The sequence below is a fragment of the Motacilla alba genome, chromosome 1A (assembly GCF_015832195.1).
Source record: "Motacilla alba alba isolate MOTALB_02 chromosome 1A, Motacilla_alba_V1.0_pri, whole genome shotgun sequence".
In the NCBI taxonomy this organism is placed as follows: domain Eukaryota; kingdom Metazoa; phylum Chordata; class Aves; order Passeriformes; family Motacillidae; genus Motacilla; species Motacilla alba.
The window spans coordinates 60,955,523-60,982,636 of record NC_052031.1 but is presented as its reverse complement, the minus strand read 5'-3'; the positions used below and the strand labels follow the sequence as shown (position 1 = coordinate 60,982,636).

The window sequence follows — 27,114 nt, the reverse complement described above, 5'->3', positions numbered from 1 at the left end:
AGAGTGGACACTAATTTCATTCCACATGATGGTATGAAGGTTTCAACACCAAAATTTCTTTCAGAATCTGAATTTTGGCTTGAGTTCCCAAATTACTGTGTTTAGCGCAAAACAGTCAAACAATTCATTTGAAACTCATAAGACCAATTACAAAACAAAAACTATGTATGAGAAGACAGAGTAGTTACCACTCAATAGAAAACAGCAGTGAGGAATCTTCCTCAAATAGCTAATGCTTCCTGACATAACCCAAACTATGGTCATATTTTCAAAAGTCACAGCCCATACAAACCTGAAATGGAAACAGCTGTTGGTTTTCCATTCATTAGACTGGCTATATGCCATCCAAAATTAGGACTTCTGTCCAATGATGTGAAGCATTTGTATGAGAAACCTGTTTTTAAATCCAGAAAATAAAACCTGCGCTTACTTGTTATTAGTGGGTCCCGTTGCCAAGACATCCGACTGCAGCTTTGGGAAAAATCCTTGTTCGTATTTCCCTTGGCCAATCTTCATGTCGAGCAGGTGAGGGTGGATGGCCGTGTGGTCAATCTTCATCAGCCGCTGCTCGATGGACTGGGCTGCAGGTGACAGTCACAGGTGAGCAACTGCGCCACCACCCCCCCGAGGACACGCGCTGTCACAACAGCAGTGGTCATGCTCGGACCCCTGGAAACCCACTAGAGTTAAATGGTGACCTTAGACACAGAAATCTGCCACTCACAGAGGTGAGGAGACACTTGTGCTGTAGGTTTTTTCATTTCGCTTTTAGTTTCTTTACCCAACACAACGAGCACTGGTGCAAGCAAGTTAGCTGTTAAGCAAGCAGGTATTTACAGGACCCTACTAAATGCATTAGGAATGGGCAACAGCAATGCAATCTTTCCCTGAAATTCCTTGTTTGATTTTAAGGCTTCTTCAGCAGAACAGAGACCTCCAAGGCCAGCTGCAGCCCCTGTGGGACTGGGCACCTTGCTTAGCCCCAGACACGTTCCCTGGGCAGATGCTTGAGGGGAGACACCTGAATTTTGCAAACATCTGGGACTATAATTCTCCTCCTCCTGAATTTAGATATGCCTTTATTGGATGACAGGCCTTCAGAAAGCATAGCTAACTGTAGGAAGACCTGAGCAGCATCAGGAGGATGAGCAGATTCTTGGAAACAGGGAAGGCTACGGTAAGAAGGGAAAGGGCTCCCCGGGAATCTCAGCGGCACTAAAACTAAAGTGGTTCAATCTTTTGCTTCAAGGATTTGAGGGTTTCAATCTCAAACCTCAAAACAGAATGAACATTAAACCTGTCACCCTCTTAACTTGTGAAGAACTTGGGAAAGGAGGTGTATGGGTGAATTTAGCATTTAATTAGCAAGTTTAATATTCAACCCTTTCTAGGCCATCTATTAATGGGCAGGCCTGTTCCTTCAGCGTATCACAGCTACAGAATACATATGCAAAATGTGGAAGCTAAATCTGTTTTCCATTTGTTAAGAACAACATGTAACTCATTTCCTATTTTATGAAATTGTAATAAGAAGCTGTCACGAGATTTACATACATTATCATTAGAAACTCAGCAAGTATTTTTTCCCCTCTAAAAAAATAAAAATCACTTTGTATGGTTCAATTTTGGAGGAAAGGAGTGGGTAGTGTGGGGTCAGAGGATTTGAAGGGTTCTGAAAATAGTTAAACAAACAGGTGCTGGATCAGTGCTGGGGTCACATATACTGTGAATGGTAAATATGAAGGAAAATTGGTATTACTATCAGTTTGCTGCTTTTCACAAGACAGAACATGAGGTTCTGGTGCCACAATATCTGCCAAAACTAGACGCTGAATAGACAGCTGACCTGCAAATTAGAATTGGGTTTAGACAGAAAAATTTAAACAGACAGAGATTTCAATTTCTGACACGTTTACATCAAGTAAAACACTGAAGGACTTAAATGAAAAAAAAACCCATGAGAAAGATGTTTGCTCTATCTTACAAATACATGTCCCAACAACTTCAGGAGTATAATTTCCCTGTATTACTTAGAAATTAAACACTTGCACAAGCATTAAGTAAGAGATTCAAATATCATTTGGAAAGACATTCTGTGACAGTAACAGAAAAAAATTCCAATCCTTCAGTACAGTGCATTGCTCATTAATAACACTGAACATCTTTTGCTGGAGGTACTAAATATGCCACACAGGATTACATCCCCGCCCAGCATCCCCTGCTGCTCTACCCAAATGGTGTAAGGCAAAACAATGTCTTTTTATGGAAGGGGGAGACAAGGCCAATGGAGCAGACACCAGGGCTCGACTCCTCAGTGTGGCTGGCACTGGTCCCACCACCAGGGTGAAGGAAAGCTCGCCTGGAAAAGGAACAGGAGCTGCCTGAAATGAGAAACTGTGAGCCAGTTCCATTTGGGCTTGGCTTGATTTTAATAAAGGCACCAGCCCAGGAGACCTCAAAGAGAAGGTAAAGGCTCCTGCAGTTTCTGGTGTTTAACAGCAGGCTAAAATTGCTGCTGAGATGAGATAAGGACGCTGCTGAGTCCTCCTCAGGTAGCTCTAGGACTTCATCAACTGCAACACTCACATGACTGAGGACCTATATTTCTTGGTGGCTGACATTGTACTTCTGAATATTTTACCAGCCCGTCTGAACATACCTGCTTCTTTCAAAGTGCTGCATTTCTGGTAGTTGGATGTCCGCAGTGCAGGGGCCCTGACATTATATAGCCTTATTTTCTCGATTCGGGAGTCAAAAACTCGTAGAAAAGGGTCCTTCTCTTCCCACTGGGACATTATTTTATTGTCTATGAAGGTTGCAAACATCTGTGTTTCGATGAAGTGTGAAAGGAATGGGAGGTAAGGCTCAGGTTGGTCCGAAAGGAAGGAAGCCTGAAATACAGAACAGCTCATTAGTGCCATGTTCATGCCCAGCACTGATGTGCCCAGCCATCCTTCAGCAGAGAACTACTCCAGCAGCCAGCAGGAAGGCTTGGACAAGGCTTCCCCCACCACAGAAACACCTCTCAGAAAGCTGTGATTCCATCTACAAAGGGGTTTGGTTCACAACTGTAAGAAATAAGCAGACAGGGAGGCTTTGTGACAGCTGGAACAAAGGGATATCGAGTTACTAAAGTAGTGCTCATGCTGCCTGCTTTTTCAAAGCAAGCTAGCAGCTCTCACCCCCAGGAATAAACCCTGTGAAATGCATGGCAGACCATCACATGTGCCCCCGTGGGACCTCTGGTCTGGGCATCGTTGCCTGGGACCATATATCACTTAAGGGGTCACACATATCAAGGGGTGCACAGTGCTCTTCAGCTGATGCTCCTCAGCAATGTTACACAGGGCAATTAATCACGAATTTCCAATTAAAATAGACTGTGTGTCTAAATCTCTAACTGAGCTTTGAAAACCCTAAACTTAACAGACCATTTTATTGCAGAAGCACTAACAGAGATTGCCGAAACTACCCCATCCTTTTGAATGCTGCGCTGTTTAATGCCCGAAAACAAACAAACCAATAAAAGGCATAGCAGCAATTTTTTAAATCAAAAACTGACTCAGATCAGTATTTAGTCTATTCCTCACTGTTCATCCTCTTAACCTTCTCCTTAGAGAAGCACTTGGACCTAAAAAAGAGGATGACTAAGAACACTATCTGCTTTGTAGGGTCACTCAGCAGCTGTGCAAGCTTCCCAACATTTCCCATTCCTTTTGCTATCCTCCTATCTCTTTATATCCCCACCTGTAATCTGAAGGGATTCCTTTTCCCTCTTGTGCATACACCACAATGAAGTCATAACAATACTCTTTACCTTCTTCAGAACAACATTACCAAACCTCTACCATGAGGTTAGGAAAAATGAAAGACTAGGTTTGTTTTTTTATCTCAAGTGTGCACCTCTCCTCCCAACAATCAAAAAAAAGACAGACAGAAAAAGTCGTCACTTTGCATTGCTACCCTTCCACCAAGCCCACAGGAGCAGCCCCATGAGCTAGGCAGAAGCCTGCCAGCTTGGTTTGTACAAGCCAGGATGGCTCTGAACAGCTCAGTGGATGTGCTCCGATTCACTCTGGCAGGAGATCTGGCCCTGTGTAATGGAAATGGACAAATCTCTCAGTGAGGCAGATGAGGAACGGCAGATGAAAGAGAACCTAGGCTATATATACACAAACACAGCTATCCTCCCTCCCCCTTTTAGATGGAGACATGAATACATGGCTATCTTTACTTTGTCAAAGTTTTGCATTTGTTCCCTGTTTGTCAGCCACGACTCCATGTCGGGGGCAGCCTGGATGACGAAAGCCTCGTAGTCTGCGAACATCTGCGTGAAGCGGTTGGCGAAAACCTCGCGGAGCTGCACATTCAGTTTGTAGTCCCTCAGCTCCAGCTCCTCACACGACAACTTCCCATCCTTCTCCTCTGTGAGGGGTGTGGTGATGGTCATTTTCTCCATGGTCACGCCTGTTCTCTTGGCCAGGGCTTGCAGGCGGGCGATCGTCTCGTTGCCTTTCAGCAGCTCGTACATGTTGAGGGCATTGCTGGGGATGTTCCCATTCTTCTTGTCATTCACCAGGTCGCTAAGAACCAAGTTCTTGAGTTTGGTGGCACTGTCACTGCAATGCAAGTTGCCTTCTGGAGGAATCCCAAACTGCAGGAGAACCTCGGAGATTTCCTGGATAAACTCCAGCTTGTTGGGGAACTGCGGGAATTCCTCCGGCAGTTCAATGAAGTGGTTATCGATGTCTACAAAGCACAAGTTTGCCTGAAATACAAACAAAAGCTTCAAAATGGACACTCAGCACTGAACTGGTTCCCCTGCAATGTAGCCCTGTCTCCCAGGGTGCTTCCAGACAGAAGGGTAAGTGCACACATAGGCAGGACACTCAAACTGTGTTGACAACTGCTCGTGACAACAGACTTGAGTAAAGCTGAGGGTCAACTGGATGACAAACAAAGGCTCCTGCATTCTCCTGTTTCCCCAGGGCATGCAGACCCTAAACTTTCCACTACAAAGATCTCATATACCCTCCTGGAGCAACCAAGGACACACCACCAAGCAGGAAGTGCAGCACTCCTTCCCAGCCCATGCAAATACCCTTTGTGTGAGTTACTGTAGCTCACAGGCACATTTATTTCACCAGGATCCAACTGCAAAAAGCCTCTGCAGCTGTGCTACCAGGAAATGAGATGTTCAGTGAGAAAGATGATGCTGCTTCAAGCAAAACTACAAAAGAGGGTCCTACAGAAATCCTTTGGGATTATGCCTGAGTACAAGCTTGTCCACTAGAGGCTGAGTCTCATCCCCCCACTCTCCTGACCCCCTGTTTCCATGGAGGCTTTTAACAGTGGCAATTCCTCTGCCTGAGATTTAAAGAGAGTGCTTCTAGCTTTGCTATGAATGGAGATGGATCTCCGCCTGTAAGATTAAAGTTAAGTGAAGACATTAATCTAGCAGAGCAGATACTTTTACTAGGTAAGTGTCAATGCAGGGATAGAAGAACCCCACATAAAAATTAATTACATTGCAAATGCACCCTCAGGAATAATAGCAGAATGAAAAACAGTAATTGATCTTCTGAACGGTGGCTTACATCTGAAATTCGCTGTCTGAGTGCACTGTGCTGAGCAAAATCTTAAACCAGGTCAGATTCCCAAGGTGCTGAGCTCTGATGTGCTTTATCCTGGCATAAAACTGCAGAACAGGAGATGCAGAAAAACCACAGGGCAGCAGCAGGTCTTTGTTAGCCTGATTTGGCCATTAGCACAGCTCCTCTGCCTTCTTTCAGGCACTTTTAGTGTTCTTGACTTCTTAACAAACACCCTAGACTAATCTTCAGGTTATGTGAAGACAAATTGTTTATTTTCCTTCATTTTTGAGAGGTTAGTTTTCAGCCAGACAATGTATTCCACAGAAAATATGTTTATAATATATTGGATATTTCAGGGACATGTTTATTAACATTAACGACCTTTCACATGGATACTTTAAAGTATATTAGGATTCACCTGGTAAAGGAGAAGTGTCCCTTCAGCTTTTTTTTTTTAAATTTAGTCTGTACAAAGAAATGCATTTCTTCATACAAAACAATTTGCTTTATTTAACTATGTAGCTATTACATGGTCGTGGTATGCATCAGTACAGTTCTTTAGCTCAGGGACTGCCTTCTTATCTATCAATATTTCATTTCAAAGGCTTTTTAATTTCAGCTCTGCATATCATTTACAAAATTTGAAAAATGAGATTTAGATTCAGAAAACCCTTGGGGAATTGGTCTCACTTCTCTCTTCAAAAACATGTGATGATTAAAGTTAATGCAGGGAGATTAGTAACCTTAAGACAGCATGATGGCCAGTTGCTAGAATTTTTATCTCTAACAAACAAATGGTTTATATTTAGAGCAAGAGCCCCTGGCCTGAACAATAAAGGAATGCTGATGTGAACAGTGCCTCCTCGCTGCTCGCATGCTGAGGGATTTTTTATTTTTTATTGTCTAGAGGAATTGAGATTCATGATCTTCCCTGTTCAATGTGTCTTCTTTCTTTCCTTCTCTCACAGTTACTGGACCTATGGTATTCATAAATGCTGGTATTTTTCACTCATTTGTTAAACATCACGAAGGGGGAAGATTCCACCCCACTCTTAATCTTCTCTCCCTGGTGATATTTGTTATTCCAATGATGCTGCAATACTAAATACTGTCACATTAAAATTTTAATTTAAGGAAAATGACAGTTTAATCTGCTAACCAAAAGCATGTGACTAATGATTTAAAACCGCAGTAATTATGTAATATTAGCATGGTTTTACTGAGGAGCATAGCTAGATAGCATAGAAGCCTTGCTTCTACACCAGTGCAGATTTCATGTGCTTCAGACACTGTATCCATGAAGTAAATCTTGATTTGCAGTTCCATGCCACCAAGGCTGACTCAGCCACCTTCATGCAGAATGCAAAACAGACCTTTATTAAAAATTGTACTACCCCTGCCCTGTGTTTATCCCTCCACTTCCACACAAAAACTCCCACTCCTATATATTCTCCTCTGCTGCTGTTCCCATCTGTCTTCTCAGTCAGAACAGGTATTTGGAATCCTTAAGGACTCTACCCCAGGACAGTCCCCTCAGCACAGCCACTGGCAGGAGATGTTACTGCTGTATGAACAGGTACTTTTGGGGTTCCCATCGATTTTAAGAAGAAACCTAAGTTTAAAAGCACATGGCATGCTCTGGTTCCAGTCACCCTCTTGAATGCAGACAGGTGAGCCATATCCCAAAGGCTTTGCTGTATGGCCAGGTTAAAAGGTGAAGCAGTTTTAATCACCTTCATCAAATTTTGAGGAGAAAAATCTCCATTTCACTCTCTACCACTACCAAGGATTTAACCCTAAGATTAAGAGGATGACCTCTTCTTCCCTTTTTTTCCTCTCCAAGTGGTTCATAGGCACACTATTAATGCAAGCCTGGCTTGTTTGAGGCCAGGACACTGGTCTAGTAAGAGACCAGGAACACATGGGCTCAGCCACGGATGGGATGGGGCTGGCAGGACACAGGAAGATCCTCAGTAGCAGGGGGACAGGTTTACACCATCTAGCAACTGCACCTGAGATCCAGATTGGGGTCCTCCCCCAGTGAAATGCTCTTTAGCCCTTGTCAGTAGGACTGTGACACTGATGGAGTAACAAAACCTGGTGGAGCACGTGATGTAGGGAAAGCTGACAATATTTCAGCTTTGTCACCACAAACAGGAGAAAGAGAACCATTTAGAAATCAAAGCAGTAAGTGGTACTCACTAAATTCAGAAATGGATCAAGAAGGGCTGTGGGGACTTCCCTAGTATCTCACTCCTTCTGGCAGTCAGTATCCACAGTGCCAAAGAAGCCTCCTAACACAAGGCATTATTTCCCAGCAGTAATTCACACTTATATTAGTCAGACACTTCAGGACAGCAACCCCGAAGGTGGACACTGACCTCCTGAGGCAGCTCCAGCTTGGAGCGGTCCGTTCCCTCCTTAGACTGCAGCCCCATCAGGTAGGGAACAGGAGCATCCAGAAAATGCAGGAGAGAGGCAGGAAGGATGGGGACGTACACATGCTGCCACTGAAATGGGAACAGCAGCGTTGTGATTCCCTCTGCCACCGTCATCAGCCGCTGGTAATCTAGACATGGGAGAGAAAAGCAGATATTGAATTATGTCCCTGTGCTCTGCTTTTGAGATCTGTTTGGCAAGGACATCTGTGACAAAACAAGACAGAAACCATGTGTATATGGTAAGATGTTGTTTGGAAATAAGACAGTACTTAAAAAACCTTAAACATTATTTAAATCTGTTAAAACTCATTCCTCCCATAAAGAAACAGCTGAGCATAGATAGTCATACCTTATCTAGATCTATTCTATCATTAAATTCATTTGTTAAAAAAATACCAAAAGTTCTGTCTCTAGCACAAGATAATAATACTCTAATTCCATAATAAGCATGTATTTTTACATGGGAAGAAGAGGAGAAAGAAGTGAATTTCAAGGAAACATTGTGGTTTCTTGCTTGCTCCTGCCTGCCTGCTTCTGCTCCACTTGCTACTATTTCCAAAGCTGAGTGTACTTTCCAGAAGACTTGTGTTGGCCAAATACCAGCATTAGTTTACAGTCCCTAAGTATATAAAGGAGTGCTTTTAAGTTAAATCCAAACAGAAGCCCAATATAAATCTAGTTCTCAAATATATTCTGCGCAGCTCATGGATTTATATTATGTTACTTTCCCAAATTTGTATTTAACCCACTAGTTCATTACTTTGAAATATTTTGATTTTAGTAAGCACATTGCGCATTTTTTAAAATTAAAATTTCTTTTGGTCCAGCTGAGCTGGATGTTTCAGCTGGGTAACAGCAAATTATTCATCAAATACCCAGCTGGCATGATGCAATACCACAAGATATTTATTAATATAAATGAAGGGATAAATTGAACACAAATTTTTAATACAAATAAATAAACCACATACTGGTCTTAAAGAGATCGTCATCCTTACAGCAAATCTCAAACTACAGACCAGCCATCTGGAAACAGGTTTGTAAGCTCCACGGCAGTGTCCAAACCCAAGTCTCATCAGTGCCAAGCAAGTCTCACAAGCTCTGGCTTGAACAGCCACAAGATTTTCCCTCTCAATGAGGCCAGACCCAGATCCTGGGTAACACTTGGGTTGTTGCCCATCTCTCCTAATCCTCTCTGCCCCACTCCAGGAGATGAAAGATACAGGTATGAATGCCCTGGTTCTGAGTCAGGTGAGAAGGCTTTTTCCTACAGCCCCACTGACTGCTTTTGCCTGGAGGGGAGCCCAGCTTCACCCTTCCCATTTCCTGAACATCCCAGCCCGAGACCTTGGCAGACACCAACAACAGCAAAAGCTCTGTCATCTGACACTGCTCAGCTATTAGGAGGTCACTGGGAAGATGTTCTTGAATAAATATGCAAATTACAACAACAAATTGCATCACCCATTCTCCTTCCTAGCCGCTCTCTGTGGAAAACCAGCCACGATCTGCAGAAGGTCAGCTGGCAGGGCAAAAACATTTTTCATCTTGTCTTCCTAATAGCTATTCAGTCAGTCTGCAAAATTATTGTCATGCATACAAGTCAGTCTCAAGGTTACACCTCCAAAACACTCCCAGCTACGGATCAGTTGCTTATGAATCCCTGCCCATGCAATGGCCTACAACTACACATGTGCATTCCGTCTTGCTGAAGAGCACTTACACAAACTCAAGTTACAATACCTACTTGGAGAAGCTTAGGAGTCTCGTAACGTTTCATAACTCTGAAAGCTTTAAAGATCAAAAAAATCAAATAGAAAAAGCAGCACATCCTAGTATGTGAAACACCTTCAAAGTCAGTCCTGATCTACACAGCCACATGAAGAAAGAGGTCTTGACAGAAAAGTTGCAAGGATCATTTTGGATAAGGGCATTCAGCTCTGGAAATGCAGCACCACTTTTCTGGTGTGCTACAGATAATATTTAACATGATCACTAGCACAAATTTTGTAACCAATTTACTAAGAGAAAAGCTGATTAAAAAAAACCCCAAAAAACTAGTGATGACTAAATTATTAGGCTGTTATCATCTAGCAATGCTTGTCAGTGATTAGCAGATAAAAAATGTTCATGCACCCAGCAGTTTTGACTGAAGAGAGGGAAGTTCCAGTTTCCTCCAGAAAAATAATATACAAAAATCTGTAAATACTTTTTTGGTTATCTGTTTAAAGAAGCCAAACTCTAATTACTTTTTACATACTTTCAAGCCTGTACAAGGTTAGACACCTATCATATAAAGCCTGAAATAAATTTTGATAGAGACATTCTTGTACCTATCATCATTTGAGGGAAGCTTACATGGTTACTGAGGACAACTTGGAAACAGTGGATTGAGGAAATGGCCTCAAGTTGTGCCTGGGGAGGTTTAGATTGGATATTGGGAAAAAATTCCTCTACTGAAAGGGTTGCTGAGCATTGCAACAGGCTGTCCAGGGAAGGGGTTCAGTCACCATCCCTGGAGACATCTAAAAGACATGTAAATAAGGCAATTAGAGACATGATTGAGTGGTGGGTTTGGCAGTGTTAGATTTAGAGGTGGAGTTGATCTTCAAGTTCTTTTCCGACCAAAATTATTCTAAGACTCTGTGTTCAAAACTCCATCTCTAATTTGTTCACAGAACATTTTCCAAGAGAAACTGCTCAAGGAGGATAACCCTGGGGCAAAATGGTCCCTGGGGCTTCTGCAGCAACCACTGCCTACTGATATTTTGGCTGGATGTGGTGCAGTGTCTCTCACACAGCCTTTTCACTAAGTGAAGGAGAGGGCAGCAGAGTCAAGCTCTGGATCCGCCTCCCTTTTCCAGCACCATCTGCCAGGGGACCTGGCCAAGCACCTCAATCCCCTGTGCAGGACATGCAAGGGCTGCAGGGACCTGCTGCACTGCAGGCTGGCAGTTCTGCTGCTCGAGCACCATCTTCAGCCACACTTTACCCAGCTCTGGTAACATTCACGTGGCCCACAAGATATAGTGCTTAAAATGCACACCCTGAGATATTCCTGTAGAATTACCAATCACTGTCTTCTGCTGGAGATGGAAATGGTTTCAGCACTTGAACATCAGTTCCCTACAAATGTTTTTCTGAGAGAGGACAATGCTTGACAATTTTTTGTCTTGATGTTGATTCTCCATAACACAATAACAGGACAATAATCAATAAGAGATATCTATCCCAAAGTTCAAACACAGGCAGTGACTGAAAAAGACAAAAAAATCTTCTCTTCATTATACATACTGGGGAAAGAATCTCTGAAATGTTAAGCAATTCACAAAGCTCAACATAAAAATTACTTTTCCTGCCACAAAAGTCTGATATCTCAAAATCCTTCCCATGCTGCAGCAGAGCAAAACCAAGATCCTTTAAGAAGGCAAAAAGTCATCAGTGTTATCCCTGCTCCAAAGTGCTAAGACCACATACAGGTTCTACCCCCAAAACAGATTCAAATCTTTGGTCATAATCAAACAGAAGAGAATTTCACCTGGGACCTTCTCAGCAAATTCCCAATCACAGGAACTTAGTGCACCAGGCTTGTGTAAGAGCACACCCGCTCCTCCTCCCCAGAAATGGCATTCCTGCTGGGAGCAGCGCACTGTTACTCCAGGTCCAATACCTCCAGCCTTCCAGATAGAAGCACAACTTGGCCATTTTCCAACTCTCTGTTCCAGTAACCTACCAAAGGTAGGGCAGAAAGCTTACCACAGAGCTGGAGTCAAAGCCTCTAAATCCAGTCCAAGGCTTTAAAAATAGACTGCTTCTTTATTTTCCTTTTGAAGTCTCACTTTTCACACATTTTGAAAGCACTTGGAAGCATTTGAAGAGATGAGTTACCTGGACACCACTTCCTTTGCTCTACCGCTTTTAGAACACACATAAAGGATAACTGCAGCTTTGCAAAGCCACATATTTAAAAAGGCATCCTGGAAGATGATAATCAGATGGTATTCTCAAAGAGAACCTTATCAATATGCACAAACCAATTGTCTTTAAGCAAAATAAACCAAACCAACAACAGAGAAAATAAAAACATCAATGAATCTGAATGAATAAAAGCTAATTCTATGGAAGGAAACACTTGAACAGGCTTTAAAGCCTTCACTACCTCTTCAGTCCAAGTATTATAAGTAATTGTTATGCAACTGCCTTTTTTTTCTTTTCTTTTTTTTTTTTTTTGTAACAAGGTATGAGTTAGATGAGCCAGGTATATTGGAAAAACTGGAAATGAGATTATTTTGCTTTGAGCTCTGAGTATGAGTCAAGAACAGCTCCTAACCAGACCTGTCTTGGGTCTGGGTACCTTCAGATCTGTAATGTTTATGTAAAGCACACTGCAGATGAAAAACTAAATCTGAAATTCACATTGGAGACAAAAATTGTTTATGAAAGCAAAGGTTTTCAAATCAGATCTCAATAGCTCCACAGAAACAGCACACACAAGTGCTGCAGACATCAAAGTGCCCTGAAAGCTTCCACCTTTCATCTGATTTGCCTGCTGGCAGCTGTGACAACTGACAGGCCAGTCCTGGTGACTTTCAAAAGATGTTCAGATAAAACACACAAAAATGGTGCAGGAAATGTTTATTCACTACAGAAATCACCTTGCAGCAGTGCTGCATTCAGGGAATCTGGACAGGTGCCATGACATGGGGCTGTGACCAGCAGCTTGTCCTGAGGAAATGACCCCTGGCATCTCAGTGCCCTTCCATCCCCAAAGGAAAGGTGCATTTACCAGGGAGTGATGTAGCATGTCAGTTATATGAGAAAAGCAGAGGGGCAATTTATGTAAATATGAAAATACATGTTTTCTTAAACAGAAGGGTCAAGACAAGCCTGCATCTAATTGCCTGAAGAATTAGCCTCTCAAACTGGGGGCCAGCTCTGCCCCAAGAGAAACATCCCAATGCCAATATTCACCAGGCCAGTTCTTACCCTTTTTCCTTGTTGGCCAAAGCTTAATTTAAAAAGCTTCTGCTTCAATACATTTCCATTTATATAATTTAACTATGTCCCAGCCTGCCATCAGTGGCTCAGCATGAATTAATTTATGATTAAGAGCTATCTCAAGAATTAGCTCCCATTACCAGCATGGTTAAGTCTCTGAGAAGAGGGCAAAAGTCTGTGACAAGGCTGACAAGTCTGTGCCAGCAGGACACATGAAGGTGCTCCTGAACACACAGGGAGCCCCTTGCTCTCTCCCATGGCTGCTGGGGCAGAACAGGCTCCCCAGCCAGCAGCAAGATGATGGGGAGGACACAAGAGTCCAGCAGGGAACAACTTTGCTCGTGATCACTTTAGACTGCCATGTTATTTATCTGGCATTTGCCATAACTGCAAGGTAAAGGCCTAATTTAACTTTCTTCCCCTCATTCTGAAAAGGTAAAGATGTTTCATCGTGAAAAAAACTGAGATCCAAGATAAAATAAAGTGGAAAGGTTGTGGTGTGTGTGTGTGCAGTGCTAGGAGGAGTGGCCCTATCTCCCTTTACAGCTCACTGTGAACACAAACAGGAGTGGGGCTGTGGCACAGACCTGAACCAGCTCCTTCTCCTTTTTCCAGATGCTTTAAAGGCTTCACTTTTCAGGTCATACTGACAGCTAACAAAATTGAGAAACTTCTAATTAAAAAACAATTTTGCCATTTCACCTAAGTTAAAAAGGAAGACTATATGTCATTCTCTGATTTTTCTACCCAATTACTTGTCTTTTTTCCAGGGAAACATACAATGCAGCCTCCGAGTGTAGTTCTACTGAGGCCATAAACTCAGGTCTCTTCCACAGCACACAGATTTTGTCCCCATATAATTTGTTCTCTGCAATAACTTTCCACTGATTTGGATTAATATTAGTGTGGAGACCAACTGTTTAAATAATGAGTAAAAGAGCAAAGGTTTTCCATGTAACTATTTGATGTAAAAATGCTTTAAAAGGCAAACACATTATGCATGTATTAGTTTTTCAACATCTACCCCAAAACAGACCTCATAAGAAAGATCTTTCAGACGCAACACTTTCTGGGAAATGACTTTATATATGCATAGTCATTTGCATTACAATTTCTAAGATAAAAAAGAAAAAGCAAAGAATATTTCAATCTTGGAGGAGCAATTACTCAAGCCCTTGGAAAAACAACTTGGAAAATGCTCAAAATTATAATGAGTAGAAACAGCCTAAGCTCTAAGAAGTTTATCTCTGTCTCATCCACACATTCCCTCTCATGCTTAAATCCCTTGAAAGGCAGACATACAAAATGGATTGCTGAGGTTTCCACAGAGCTCACAGTTTAATTCATCTCTCTCCAGCAGGAATCCCACACCAGTGATGTTTTGTTACTTATCCTTTGGAAATTGTAGTAGCTATTGAAGAGTGGACATAAGCAAGACCCTCCATCTGCACAGTTGCATGGGAGAGCTGTCCTCTGAATAAAGGGCATTTGAAAGAGCACTGCAAAGATTGCACCCTGAAGAATTGCAGGGAAAGTGTATCTAATCCCTCCCCTTGGTTTTCAAAGCCCAAATGTTGAAAACTTGCCCTATTTAATCTTAAAAATATTCTCTATATGCAGAAGGAAGGAATAAAAATATTCTCTATATGCAGAACCTGAAGCTGCAGGAATTAATGTTCAGTGAAGGTGATTTCAGGTACAGGTTTCCACACCACCTTTGCAGACCAAAGTTGCCACTTCCCACCAGCAGTTGCTGTGACTAACTCCCTGGAAGCCCATACAGTCTCCAGCAGCAGTAAGGGCTGGTCTTTTCAGTCTTGCCACTGAGGTGCAAGCACAGGTCTCTGCCAGTTACTCAGCTGTGCTGTCCAAAATATATGGGAACAAAGCGGCTTAAAAAATGAGCTCATCATTCTTTGCTGCCAGTCTCTCTTCAGCCCTCTGCTTGACCACCACAGCTGAAGAGTAAAGGTACAATCCACTGCAATCCCTGCATTTTCCCAAGTGATGGGGTACCAGTCACCCCTAAGACACCATCAACAGCGCAACTGGATACCAAAAGAGGACTGTAGCAGCCATGGTATCAACAGCCACTCAGTGCTCCTGTCCCCAAGGCAGAGCTGTGCCAGACACTCTCGTATCACGCTGGGAACACATCCAGGGCAAGCTGGATAAAGTCATCCAACACCCTCACCTCTTCACTGACTTAGATGCCTTTGTTCAGGCTGCTGGAAACATTATGCCCCTGCTACAGGGTTAAAAATAAACTTTTTCATCCTCAACTCATAGTTCCCTTGAGAAAAACCATTTCAGAAAAGCCAGTACACTCCCTGTGCAACCTTTGTGCCAGCCTTTCACTGCTGTTATTACCAGCTAGGCTTCTTTGTATGGTTGGGGTTGTGCAACAACTTATATTTTCACTCCACTTTCCAAAAGAAGCCTTTATTCTATAGAAGAACTAAATTTTTGACAAGCTTAAATAAAAAGCTTCCTTCCAACAGGTCTAGGAGAACCACAAAAAAGTCAGCTTACATTTCCCATACATGTTAACAGCAGCTCTCACTGAAATAGTTTAGTAAACTGAAGTAGATTTTGCTCCAGCTCTGATTTCTTGAGTATTACATGATTATGTCAGTGAATTGTGATTTTGTGTAAATAATGCTGTCTTGCTTGAAATTGAAACCAGACGATCTTCTACTAATCTCTTGTTGAGTTTGGGAAGGTTGCAGCTAGGCCAGGCCTCTGGAAACACAGTCCAATGAGTCCATCCTCTTTAAAGCAGAAAGGCAAAGAAGGGTGAACTTGCAAAATGCCTCTCTCATCAGTTATTTTGGAACAAGAGAGATGTCAGCCAGAGCCTTTTCATCTTCTGCCTTGAAAGAACAGTTTAAAGGCAGTTTAAAAAGTGTTTCTCCCCGATGGATCTCAAAGCTGAAGAGAGCAGATTTTGGTACATTCTAGGCTGGTTGTATTTCACATTGGAAAATAGCTGCTGTTTTCTTTTTCAGGAATTGAAAGACTGGCATTTAAAAGAAGCCTCAGTGCACAATTAGCCAAGCACTCAGCTATCAGGGTATGCCAAAATTGAGGCTTTGCACTTGCCCTCCACTCCACATTCTTCACCTCTGGGAACTCGCATTACACTGCTATTTGCATAATCACAGAATTTCCCTAACACAGCTATATACTTTACCCCATGCACCACCAAATTGTGTCTATGTTAGATAGGCAAGTAAAAGTCATGTCAAGGACATCCCTAGAAGTGAAGAGAGGGGGAAGAAAAAATTCTGAAATTTGAAGGGTGGAAAGGATTACTTCTCACTATCTCACTTTTCTTTAAAAAAAGCCCCACACAATGAAACCAAACAAACCAAGTAAATCCTTAAATCATAACCAAGAACTGGAAGAACAACGTTTATCTAGCTTCTGGTGGACATGAAGGCTGAGTCAAAATTATTTAGTAGATACTTTGTATCTGTCTCAATGACTATTATAAAAGTAATGCATATAGAGGCTGCTCTCCACATGCACAAAATATTACTAAAATGTAACCTGACAAGCACATTTTTCCTAATGCTGCTATCTTTCAGTGAGAAAGAAAAAAAAATTTCTCAGTTCTCAGTGAGTCCATAGGCAGGGACCAGGGTAGGACTGATGAGCAGGGATGCGTGAGAGACATTTCAGTGGTGCTGCTGTTTAATATCAAACTCCAGTGCAAAGTGGTAAAGGCAGCATGATTCAAACTGAGGAAGAAAGGGGATAACTGCACACACACACACAGAAGCGGGAGGGAGGGGAAAAGCAGCCTAATCAAAACTAACAGCAGGATTTCTGCTCACACTTCAAACTGAGAGAAGATAAAACCTTTCATTTCCAGTTCTTGAAAGCAAACCCCTGGAGTCCATGTGGAGAAGAGCTCTGCAAAGAACTATCAATCCTTTGAATTCAGTCATTTGCAGAAGAACTACCCTTTTTCCACCTCCCTGAACATTCTTCCCCATTCTCAGTCATTTAGTTATTAGCATTACCATTACACACTTCCTGACCTTTTCTTCTTTATGACAAACCCAAGCAATCCCTTCTGGAGCCGGAAGGTTCATTATCCATACTCATTTTAGACGATTTCCCATCCTCTCTCCCCTCTCCATTTCAAGCTGTCTGCTGCTCAAACCACTTCTCTTGACAAGCCTAGGTATTCAGCATCTTTTCCTCTTTTCACTAAAAGGCATCCTGGCTCCAGGTTTTTCATTCTCCTCTGCTGAAACCACTCCCACCACCCCTGAAAATTTTCCCCTGATGCACGTTTTCCTAGTTTAGGGAATCAGAATCACTGATGCCATTTGGGAACCCAAATTACACAGACAGGCTTCCAGTGAGACTTAGAGGAACACCCAAAAAGTCTGAACATTCCCTTGAAAGTCAGCAGGAAAACTTGACCTTGACATGTTGGGCATCCGAATACCACCAGGGCCACACTCACGGGAGCCAACACCCTCGAGGAGACAGTAATAGGAGTGTAAAATCCCAAAGCATGCCCAGTGCTAAATCAGGATTCCCAAAACCTGCAGCAGAGTGGTGCACTATTACAGGAAGACACAACCATAAGAGAAAAGGTTTTCAAAACCAGATTTTCCAAAGCTTGCTGGCACACTTCAAAATGGACAGGCTCTGTGCAAGCAACTTCTGCCAATGTTTGGCCAACTGCAATCTTAGCATTTTTGTCAGCAACATTCCCAAATACCTCAAACAGGACTAAAAAGGAATGACCAGTAGATCCACTCAGTTTCAAAACCCGCCATTAAATATTTAGACTCCAGGTACTAAAACACTCAGTGCTTAACAAGAACATATCCACTGGATGGGAGGCAGGAAATTACACTAGACTTCCATACGCTGCTGAAATTTGAAAACAAAGTAACAGCAAGAGCGTCTTCTGCAAGATGCATTATTTTCTGCTGGTATTCCTGAAGAAGATAGGATTAATTTCATGCTGTCTTGCATGATCAAGGGCAGCGTGAGGATAATAATCAAATGTATTCTATTGCTAGCTGCCACAAGTGATAAATACAATGCATAATTAAACAAGCAGCACCTAGACTGCCTGGAGGAAACAATTATTTAGTGCTTTCATTAGGACACAATAATTTCTCTCATTTTTTCAATGCATTCTCACATTTCAAAAAAATCAACCTTAGCTCCATATAACATGAAATTCTACAAGCTCCTGTGGCTGCAGCTGCCCAGGAACTGCCCGCTGGAAACAGACATTGCTGGATGAGTGCCCACCTTGTGAGTACAGAAGGATCTGCATCTCCAGAAGAACACAGGTGAAGACCTGAACCAGGTTCTCCAGGCCCAGCAGCTCGAAGACCTCCCTCAGAGGGTAGTCAGAGAGCGGCAGCTCGTTGGGCCCAGGTCTCTGGCAAATGATGGGCTCATAAACCCCATAAAACTTGAGTGACCTCCCCGGGGGCGGCAGGGGCACCTCGTAGAGGATGTTGTGGATGTAGCTCTCCAGGGGCAGAGGGGGTGGCTGCTGGGAGGTCACTGCCTTGTAGAGCTGGATCAGGAACTTCTTGCAGGCCTGCATGAAGGGCAGAGGGGTGATGAGGCAGATGCACTTGGAGACGTAGAGCGTGTCCCTGCTGATGTCGTAGGAGTTGTAGCGCTGGAGCTTGGCGAGGGACGTGGCGTCGCCCTCGTCGATGCTGCTGGCCAGGGAGTCCATGCTGCAGGAGGAGGAGGCGCAGACGCTGCTGTACTGCTCTGCGTTGTGCATCTGGTACAGCGTCTGCATGGCTGTGCAGATCTGCTTGCTCGTGACCTCCTCGTAGAAGGTGAGCACAAAGCCGTACGTGCGGGAGCCGTCCTCCCTGGTGATGATGAACGAGTGCAGCTGCGGGTCCCTGTTATCCGCCTGCGTCCTGAAAGACAGCCCCTTGGGCATACACAGCTAAGAGAGGAGAAAAGAAATAGACAGAGTTTAATTTTGCTGTTTTTGTTGTACAGGCACATTCTTTTTATCCTCTGCATCACAACAAGCCATTTACCTTTAAAAAAAGTACCCAAGAACAAAACAACTGATGCTACTTAAGAGGGAGACATGACTGAAGACAGGAAAGCACCCTCCAAAATAACCCATCTATTAAGTCATTACGAGTCATTTTCATTACTTGCTGAAACTGTTTTCACTAGTGAATAGTCTTTGTGCCATTTATTTAAGCATCATATAAAAACATCCAGCGCTGCTCTCATTTGCATATATATGCCCACAGTACTCTAAAATCAGAGAGCGAAGGAAGCATCTTATACCACTGGATTTAAATTACATAGACTTCTTGGAATTCTTTGATCTTCCCTAATTTTCTGGGGGAAAAAAACAACAAACAAACCAAACCCCAGCTGACTGGCAGCTATTACATTTACTTTCTTCTCTAAGTGCTACCAAATAGCTTAGACTGGATAAAAGGAGGGGCAGGGAGGGAAACATCCAAAATCTATGAAAGACTCATTTTTGATTTACCACTCAGCAAAATCCCTTGCAGTGATTCTGCTACACTGGGTGTTTCTCTGAAGCATGGCCCTAGTGATAAATCAAGACATTTTTCCAGACATTCTTTGGGAATGCTATCAACCATCTAATACAAAATAACACACATCCAACAAAACTCGTTTGAATTGCGCATCAGCAGGAAACCGCTCATGTTCTAGCTAAATAAGTATATTTATAAACAAAGGACTATAGCTTTATTTGTACCATCTGAAGAAATAAAAGGAAAGAAGAGAAGGAGAGTGTCTTCAAAGTGTTCCTTTTCAAATAAAAGCTACAGTAGAAGTCAACTTTACCACCTAGGCCCAACTGAGTACATCCCCTAATGTCTCACCTTGAGCAGGAGTAAATTCCTCTTCCTCTAATGCTGGAAGAAGTCCGAAGAAATAACTAGATATTTTCAGGCACACCCTACCCTGAACTTCAGCAGTGCACCTTGCAGAGACCATTCAAGAGCCTGGTAAAGCTGAGAATTAGGCAAGTGGTCCAGACTCCACAACAGGCTTCCAGGCCCCTCAATTATCTAGGACAGCTCTTATGTATTGCTCAAAAAGGTAATGTGTAGGGAAATAAGTAGCCTGGAGTTGGCAGAAGAATTTAATTCAATTGATGGGCTTTGCTGACATAAACATGCATGAAATTGCAGCTTGAACTATTTCTGAATAGCAGCCACATTTTTATTCAAGAGCTTTATCGTTTTTATTGAGGCATTAACAGCAGTGCCATGGTTAAGGCTTCTCCAATAAAGAAGTAGTAAAAATCCTTGTTTCACACTTTATTTAAAGTTATTCTTCACAATAAATATCTCTCTTAACCTCATTTTTTGGCAGGCTTGCTTAATAAAAATTTATTTCTAGAATGTGGGCTTTCAGTGGTGGCTGTAAGCCTTATCAAAGCCAACCAGGCTGAAATCATAGGCTTAAATCTCAATGCTATCAGAGATTAAATTTTCTTCACTTTACAGAAAAATACCTGGACAAGCAAATTAGATATACTATTACAATCAGGCACAGATAGGCATCAGGGAAATTCAGATCAGCTGAGACTGTTTCAGAAGGCTGTTTAAATAAACTTCCTCCAAGCCTTAATTATTATTCCCTTGTCCTTTATATACTGGGTAAGCACACACAAAGGGATGCCCACCTATTAAGTTTCAGCCACAACTTGACACATGCAGAATATTGACCTTTTAAGACCCTGGCTGCCAAACTTGGCCCAGAGACTCCTGCTGCTGTTAGACCTATAAGAGGACACAGGAAAAGGCAGAGGGGAAAAAAAAAAAAAGAAGATGGGAAGAACTGAGGCAGGAGGAATGATTCAGGAGTCACTTAAGAAGCTAAGATCAAAAGGAAGAGCCTGTAATCATTTTCCAGCAATACAGAAAGCTTTGAATTTGTGGTTAATGCATGAAAACTTTCATCTTAGGGCCTCGGACATCAATCACTTCCCATCTCATCTGTGTCACACATGCCACAGGAGAGTGTTGGAGAGAAGTTTGGGATGCGCTAAGAGGGGGTGAAATTTTAGCCGGCTGGTGTGAATCTGGCTCACTAATGCTGAGAATGCAGTCAGTCACCTGCATTGCATCTTTGTAAAAACACTGAAAGCTATCCAAGATTACTGATCAAAGGACAGGATTTTGGTTTCACTTTACTATTTGTATTTAAAGGCACCCATCAGCAGAAAAGTGTGGAATTACATCAGATTTGCAACAAGGCTTATAACCAAGATGGTTTGTAAAAACAAAAGGAAGCTTCACCAGGATAGATAAAGAGGTATCAGCTAATCCATAACCTGTCTATGGAAGTCCTGAGTAGGAGATACCCTTTCCCTAAGCACAGAGGCAGGACACACACACACTCCCTATAATCCCTCCCTCCTTCTCCCAGCCATCATCATTTGCAGGTATTTCTGAACCAAAGGTCTCCTCTGGACCAGCGCCCACTAGCACTGGTTCACCTCTTCTCCACTAGATCCTTCATTTCACTTTTTAAGCCCCTACATATGTCTCATGTTCACAACATGCTGTGGCAGTAAGCTCCCTACCCAAACTGCACTGTGGGTGAGAGGGTGGAGAGAAAGATGCTTTTGTTTGTGTTAAAGCCTGCTCCTTCAAATTCCACCAGGGAACCTTTACATCTTTTATTTCAGTACATGAGACATTAAACAGATAATGCTTCCTTGAGTTTCAGAAACACAGGCAAAGATTTATATACCTTGATGAATCAGAGGGCTAAAATAGGAAGCTCATATTCTAAAAATTTCTGTATCTCTTTACGGAGAACTTTAGTTTGGTACAACACTTACTTGCAGAATGGCCACAGAAGATGGTGTGTGAGGTTAGGCAGGGAAAATCACAAAAAGCAGCAGGGGGAAGGACACAATTCCCTATTAAAGAGAACTCTGTACTTTGACATATACTTTGAAACAGAGAGAAAAAATGACTCCTTTGCAGCTTGATTGCTTGGAACTTCAGGGGGCTATTTTTAAAACAACAGGATGGTTCCAGAAGGCAATTGAAATTCCTCAGGCATCCAGCAAAGCCAGAGTTCTCACAAGTTACCCTCCAAGGATTTATGCATTTTCTTCCCTGAGGAAAATTGCTCCTAGAAGCTCACATAAAGCAAACACATAGGCAGAACTAATACAGCAAGGCAAGATCAGAAAGGCCAATAATTGCTTCAAGAGATTCCGTGGAGGTGGATATTACTTTAAATGATGTTTCAGATCAAAACAATAAAGAAGTTTTCCAAAAGATAATTTAAAAGATCATTAAATACTGCTGCTGTTAGTAAATGCCTTTTTTTTTTTTCTCCAAAACATATTGCAAATGAAAGATGTGTTCAAGGCAGCTCAGTTCAATTATTTTAATAGGTCTCTTGCTGGTTTTAGCATTCCATTTTTGTCCAATACTGTGATCACACTTCACGAATATTAGACATTTTCCACTGTAATGTGAGAGACAAATAACACAGCAATTCCAGCTGCTTTATTCCTGCTGCACACCCCTCATTACTTCATACTGGAACTCCCCCAATGCAAAGGCAGAACTAAAAGGCATAAATAACCTTGGCAGTTGAGCTATTACCATCTTAACTGCTGACAAAGCATTGCTCTGAGTCCTTCATGCCTTCTGTATCAGCACAGTGATGTGGAGACCAGCCCAAATACCACCCCAACTCCAGCAGTGCACATTTGGAAGCAGAAGACAGAAATCCCCAGCTGTCAGCAGGCAGAGGGAGTGGCCAGGCTCATCTCTGCCCTTCCGTGGAAGTGCAGTGCCACAGTTATCAGCTCTGTGTCACTGCTGCTCCCCGCTCCTGTGCTTTCCTGTTAAATATTTGTCAGAACACCAAAAAATAAAATTCGGTGGAAATTGAGATGAACTCCAGATTTCTACATCTTCATAACGGCAGGGAAGTTCCAAATGCATTTTTTGCATTTGCAAAAGCCAACTTAATGTGGGTTTATGTATTTTGCACCTCTCAATCTGCTGGGTGAGGGCCAGGAGATTCTCCTGACTTCTCACTTGCACCACACAATGAGGTCAGCTCTGTTTTGAAGCAGGTGATGTGCTGTCCTGCCTTCCTCAAATGCAAAGCTCATCTAACCTAGACTGGGGGAAGGGCCTCCCAAATTTTCCAATATTGGCTTAGACCCAATCCACATTTTTGAAAACAGCTATAATATTGTTCAATGTTACTGTCACAACAATTGATTCCTTTTAAATTAAGAAACATATGGCATTTTCTGTACTGGGACACTCAAATACCAGTAATCTGTTATCTTTGTCAGGTTATGTTCTTAACAAGTGCTTTGGTGACTTTGGAATCATCCTTTAATTACCAGCTCTTCAGAAAAATTCCCAGCGGATCATCATCTTTCAGTTGTCACTGCCCCCACTCCAGGAACTGTTTTTCCCCTCCTTTCCCAGTCCATGGGACTCAGCCACACAGATGCTCACATCAACTATAACTGAGAGCAAAGAGATGTACAGGAGATGTACTGGTGCAGAGGTGCCATTAAAAGTGATGACCCAGCAAAAGCTGTGGTTTAGCTAAGTTCCAGCTTCTGTGCAAAGATTCCTCTTTCCCTTGTCTGCAGAATCAAGGTGTTCTGTACTCCAAAACCTCACATGGCTATCAATATCTTAAAAATTCCTTGGTTTGCCTCCTTCCTACTTGGGGATAGGTTTCCTAGGTGACCACACTCCTTCTCAGCCAGTCCCTGGGATGGTGCTTGGACTTGTTTTATCACGCAGCACACTCAGAACTAACGAGGGAACGCAGCACTTGACTTTTGTTGTGCCTGAAAGTATTCTGTGCTTTCACAACACCTCTTCCTCTACAGCTTTCCATGCAGCATGCCCAGTGAGTGCTCTTAGACCCAGCAGAAGCACCACAGCCACAAGACCACAAGAGCATCGCAAGGGCTGGCTGTAAACAACCCAGGAACCTCTCGAGAGCTGATCGGTAACAATTTGAGAAGAGAGTTTTTCTCTACCTACCATGTTGACAGCATCCTGGTCAAAGGGGTTCCACTCGATGTTCTGAGGATAATGGGCCAAAACTTTAGACTTGAAGGTTCTTCTTAAGGGACTCTGGTCGAAATTCTCTCCTGCAACAAATGAAGAAATAATGACTCGAAACAGCAATGAGGCTTCAGAGAGAGCTGACTTGGGCTTTCTTTTTTTTTTATATATCAAATCTGGTGGACATTTTGACTCTCAGAGGTACTACTTTTAAAAGAGAAACAGAAGAGATTCCCATTCAGTCTGACCTTACCCTCCCCTTCCCACAAAATCATACTGCAGTTGCAACACAGCTTCCAGTTTAGTATTTACAGAATGGAAATATATTGTCAAGAGAAAAAATCACTGCTGAAATTTTACAGAAAAATACCTTGCAATCAACTGGATTCTTGACCTTCTCCAACAGCTTGAGTATCTCGAGACAGCTTTACTTAGTCAGTGAAAGAGCACTTTCCCTCAAGTTTGTCAGAAGCTGTCTTTAAGGCCAATAAAAATATGAGCACCTCTTGGCTATTATAAATTATTCAAGCATTCATTATGGATTATATTTTTTATATTACAAGTCCTAGGTGAAAATTAAACATTTATTTTTTCTACATCAAAATTTCAAGGACATACTTTCTCCACACAAAGAATCCAGCAAGTGCAAAGAGGAAGACTGAAATGAGACTTCAAGCAGAAATGCATCCAGTTATCAGCATACAAATACTCTATTTATTTCACAGTGATGCTGTTAATGGGGTTCTCCCCACTGGATTGTCTATAGCACGTAAAACAGTAATCAAACCATGGAGTTCTTAAAATTTATTAATTAAATGACCATCTATTACACTATCACACAAAACCAGCTCTTCTAACAGCACTAATATGCAAGTGCATTCTGAGAAAGGGTTTTAAATCTTTTCCTTCCCAAGTAATCTCTAAGATTTTAAATATATTGTTATTTTTATACAACACTTATTTTGAACACAGGATTTAGACACATTGCAGCATCATAGTAGTGGAATCATCACCCTTGGAAGTGTTCAAAAACACATGGATGCGGCATTTGGGGATATGTTTTAGTAGCAAAAAGGGCAGTGCCAGATTTCATAGTAGGATTTGATAATCTATGAAGATTCTCCTCAAGCTCAGTTACAAGCTCAGTTACAAGTACACCAAAAACAGAGACCATTTCTCTATTTCAGAACATGGCAGTACCTCTTATTTTGGTCCAAAAGTTCTTTGCAGAGCCATTAAAGACACAGCGTCATCCACCAATTTCCAAAATTTCACAAAATAAAGATCCTACCAAGCAAAGCCAGCAAAAATTTTCTCTCCAGGTATGTACTTAGACATACTCAGCAACATTTTTAGTTCTTAGAATCAAATAGTAATTAACATGCTCTCATAATCAAACAAATATGCACTCCCAATTAGCTCTTCAATCATCCTCACATCTGACAGAGTTTACCTTATAACTGTGACTTGGCAGAAAGACAGGTATTTGATACTAAATTTATTCGGTTGCTTCTACTAAAAGTTAGAAGAGAATATCTGGATGACTTAATGAAGTTCTCTACTGCTAGCAGTAAGTGACTGCTGAAGTTGAAATTTCTTTAAAGGTTTCCTTTCTCATGACAAAAAAATAAAAAAAATAGAAAAAGTTTTGGTTATCAAGCGTAAGCATTGCATTAAGAAATCCACCTGCCCAAAACCAGCAGTTACAATGTCCATGTAGGCTGACAACATGGATTCATTTTATCCAGGAAAATAAATGGCACAAACAACTTACCTTCGTAGAGTCACTGCAGTGTTTGCATTTTACCATTCCAGTAGTTTAATAAAAATATAAACTTTAGGTATAACACACGTAGAGAAAATGCTATTCCCTCAATCAGTGATCATGAGGGAAAAGCAAAGAGCCAAGACACCACACGGGAGTAAATCAACCCATCATTAGCTTGAAAGGACAATGACATTGCACCCTCCATACAAAGCTGCCTCACAGAAAGACAAGCAGGGCAAGCTTTTAGAGGAGATACATGAATTAGGAAAAAAACAATGCAAGGATGTGACGGGAGCAGCCTGTGTGCGAGGGTGAAATGCCATAATTTGCCCAAACTAGCAGGAAACACCCCAAATCTCACCAAAACCAGATGAAAAGCATGGATCACAACAGCCAGCTCCACACTGAGAAGCAGCTGGAAGAGAACCACAGGGAGCAGAATCTTCTTGGCAAACATGAGGGAAGGGGTCTGGACTGAAAGGTACCTGATACTATCAGCTCTCAGCCTTGGTAGCTCTGAGCTGCTGAGTCACACATGGCAGGGAGAATTTACTTAGCTGTTACTCTAGATGAACAGTGAATTTTCATTAAACCTCCCACATGCTTTTAAGTGCTTCTTTGCTAACTTTGCAAACAGGATTAGCAAGGCACATTTAAAGTGAACCAAGTATTAAATGCAAATTGAATCCATTTGCTGAAATACCAATGGCCAGATAACACTACTATATGGACAGGAACATTGCATTTGATGTGTGCTGCCCATGCAAACAGCACAACTCTCAGAGGCAAATTAAGAAATTGGGTTTGAATTCAATCCTTTTGCTTTCAGGATATTGAAAAAAAAAATCAAGTACTTTTAAAAACTGTGCAAAACATGTCAGATTCAGCTTCCATTTCATTTGGACACTACATCCTGTTAAACAACTTGTGCCTTCTTTTAAGGACCTGGCTTTTAAAGGGACATTTTGTTTCAAATTAAAAGCAAATAGTGAAGTGATGGATGCTAGATCAAGAAAAAGCTGTGCTAATTTAATTTCAAAACAAAAAGATTGCTCAGAGTTAGAAAACAAGCCTGATCCATGTTTTGGATGAAAGATACAATTACTAGGGAAATGTAGCTACAGTCATGAAGTTGTTAATCGTTATGACTTTCATAAGAGTGATCCTACATAAAAATTGAGTGATCTTGAGGTTTAAACAGATCTGTTTCAATTATTGTCACGGTGACAGAG

At 42.0% G+C, this 27,114-nt stretch overlaps 1 protein-coding gene across 6 annotated transcripts in view; it reads right to left on the bottom strand.

The window, feature by feature from the left end:
• The window catches only part of DENND5B (DENN domain containing 5B), a 102,253-nt gene that overhangs the window by 29,343 nt on the left and 45,796 nt on the right, over positions 1–27,114 (bottom strand). For 3 of the 6 annotated variants that reach the window (XM_038155669.1, XM_038155672.1, XM_038155670.1), the window contains 7 exons: positions 24,091–24,200; positions 18,320–18,986; positions 7,976–8,163; positions 4,235–4,768; positions 2,660–2,891; positions 1,760–1,846; positions 431–581 (listed from right to left, as the gene is read on the bottom strand). In XM_038155669.1, the coding sequence (XP_038011597.1) occupies positions 431–581; positions 1,760–1,846; positions 2,660–2,891; positions 4,235–4,768; positions 7,976–8,163; positions 18,320–18,986; positions 24,091–24,200 (1,969 nt within the window). The remainder of the gene's footprint in view (positions 1–430; positions 582–1,759; positions 1,847–2,659; positions 2,892–4,234; positions 4,769–7,975; positions 8,164–18,319; positions 18,987–24,090; positions 24,201–27,114) is intronic. The other 3 variants (XM_038155671.1, XM_038155673.1, XM_038155674.1) reach the window with 1 other exon arrangement.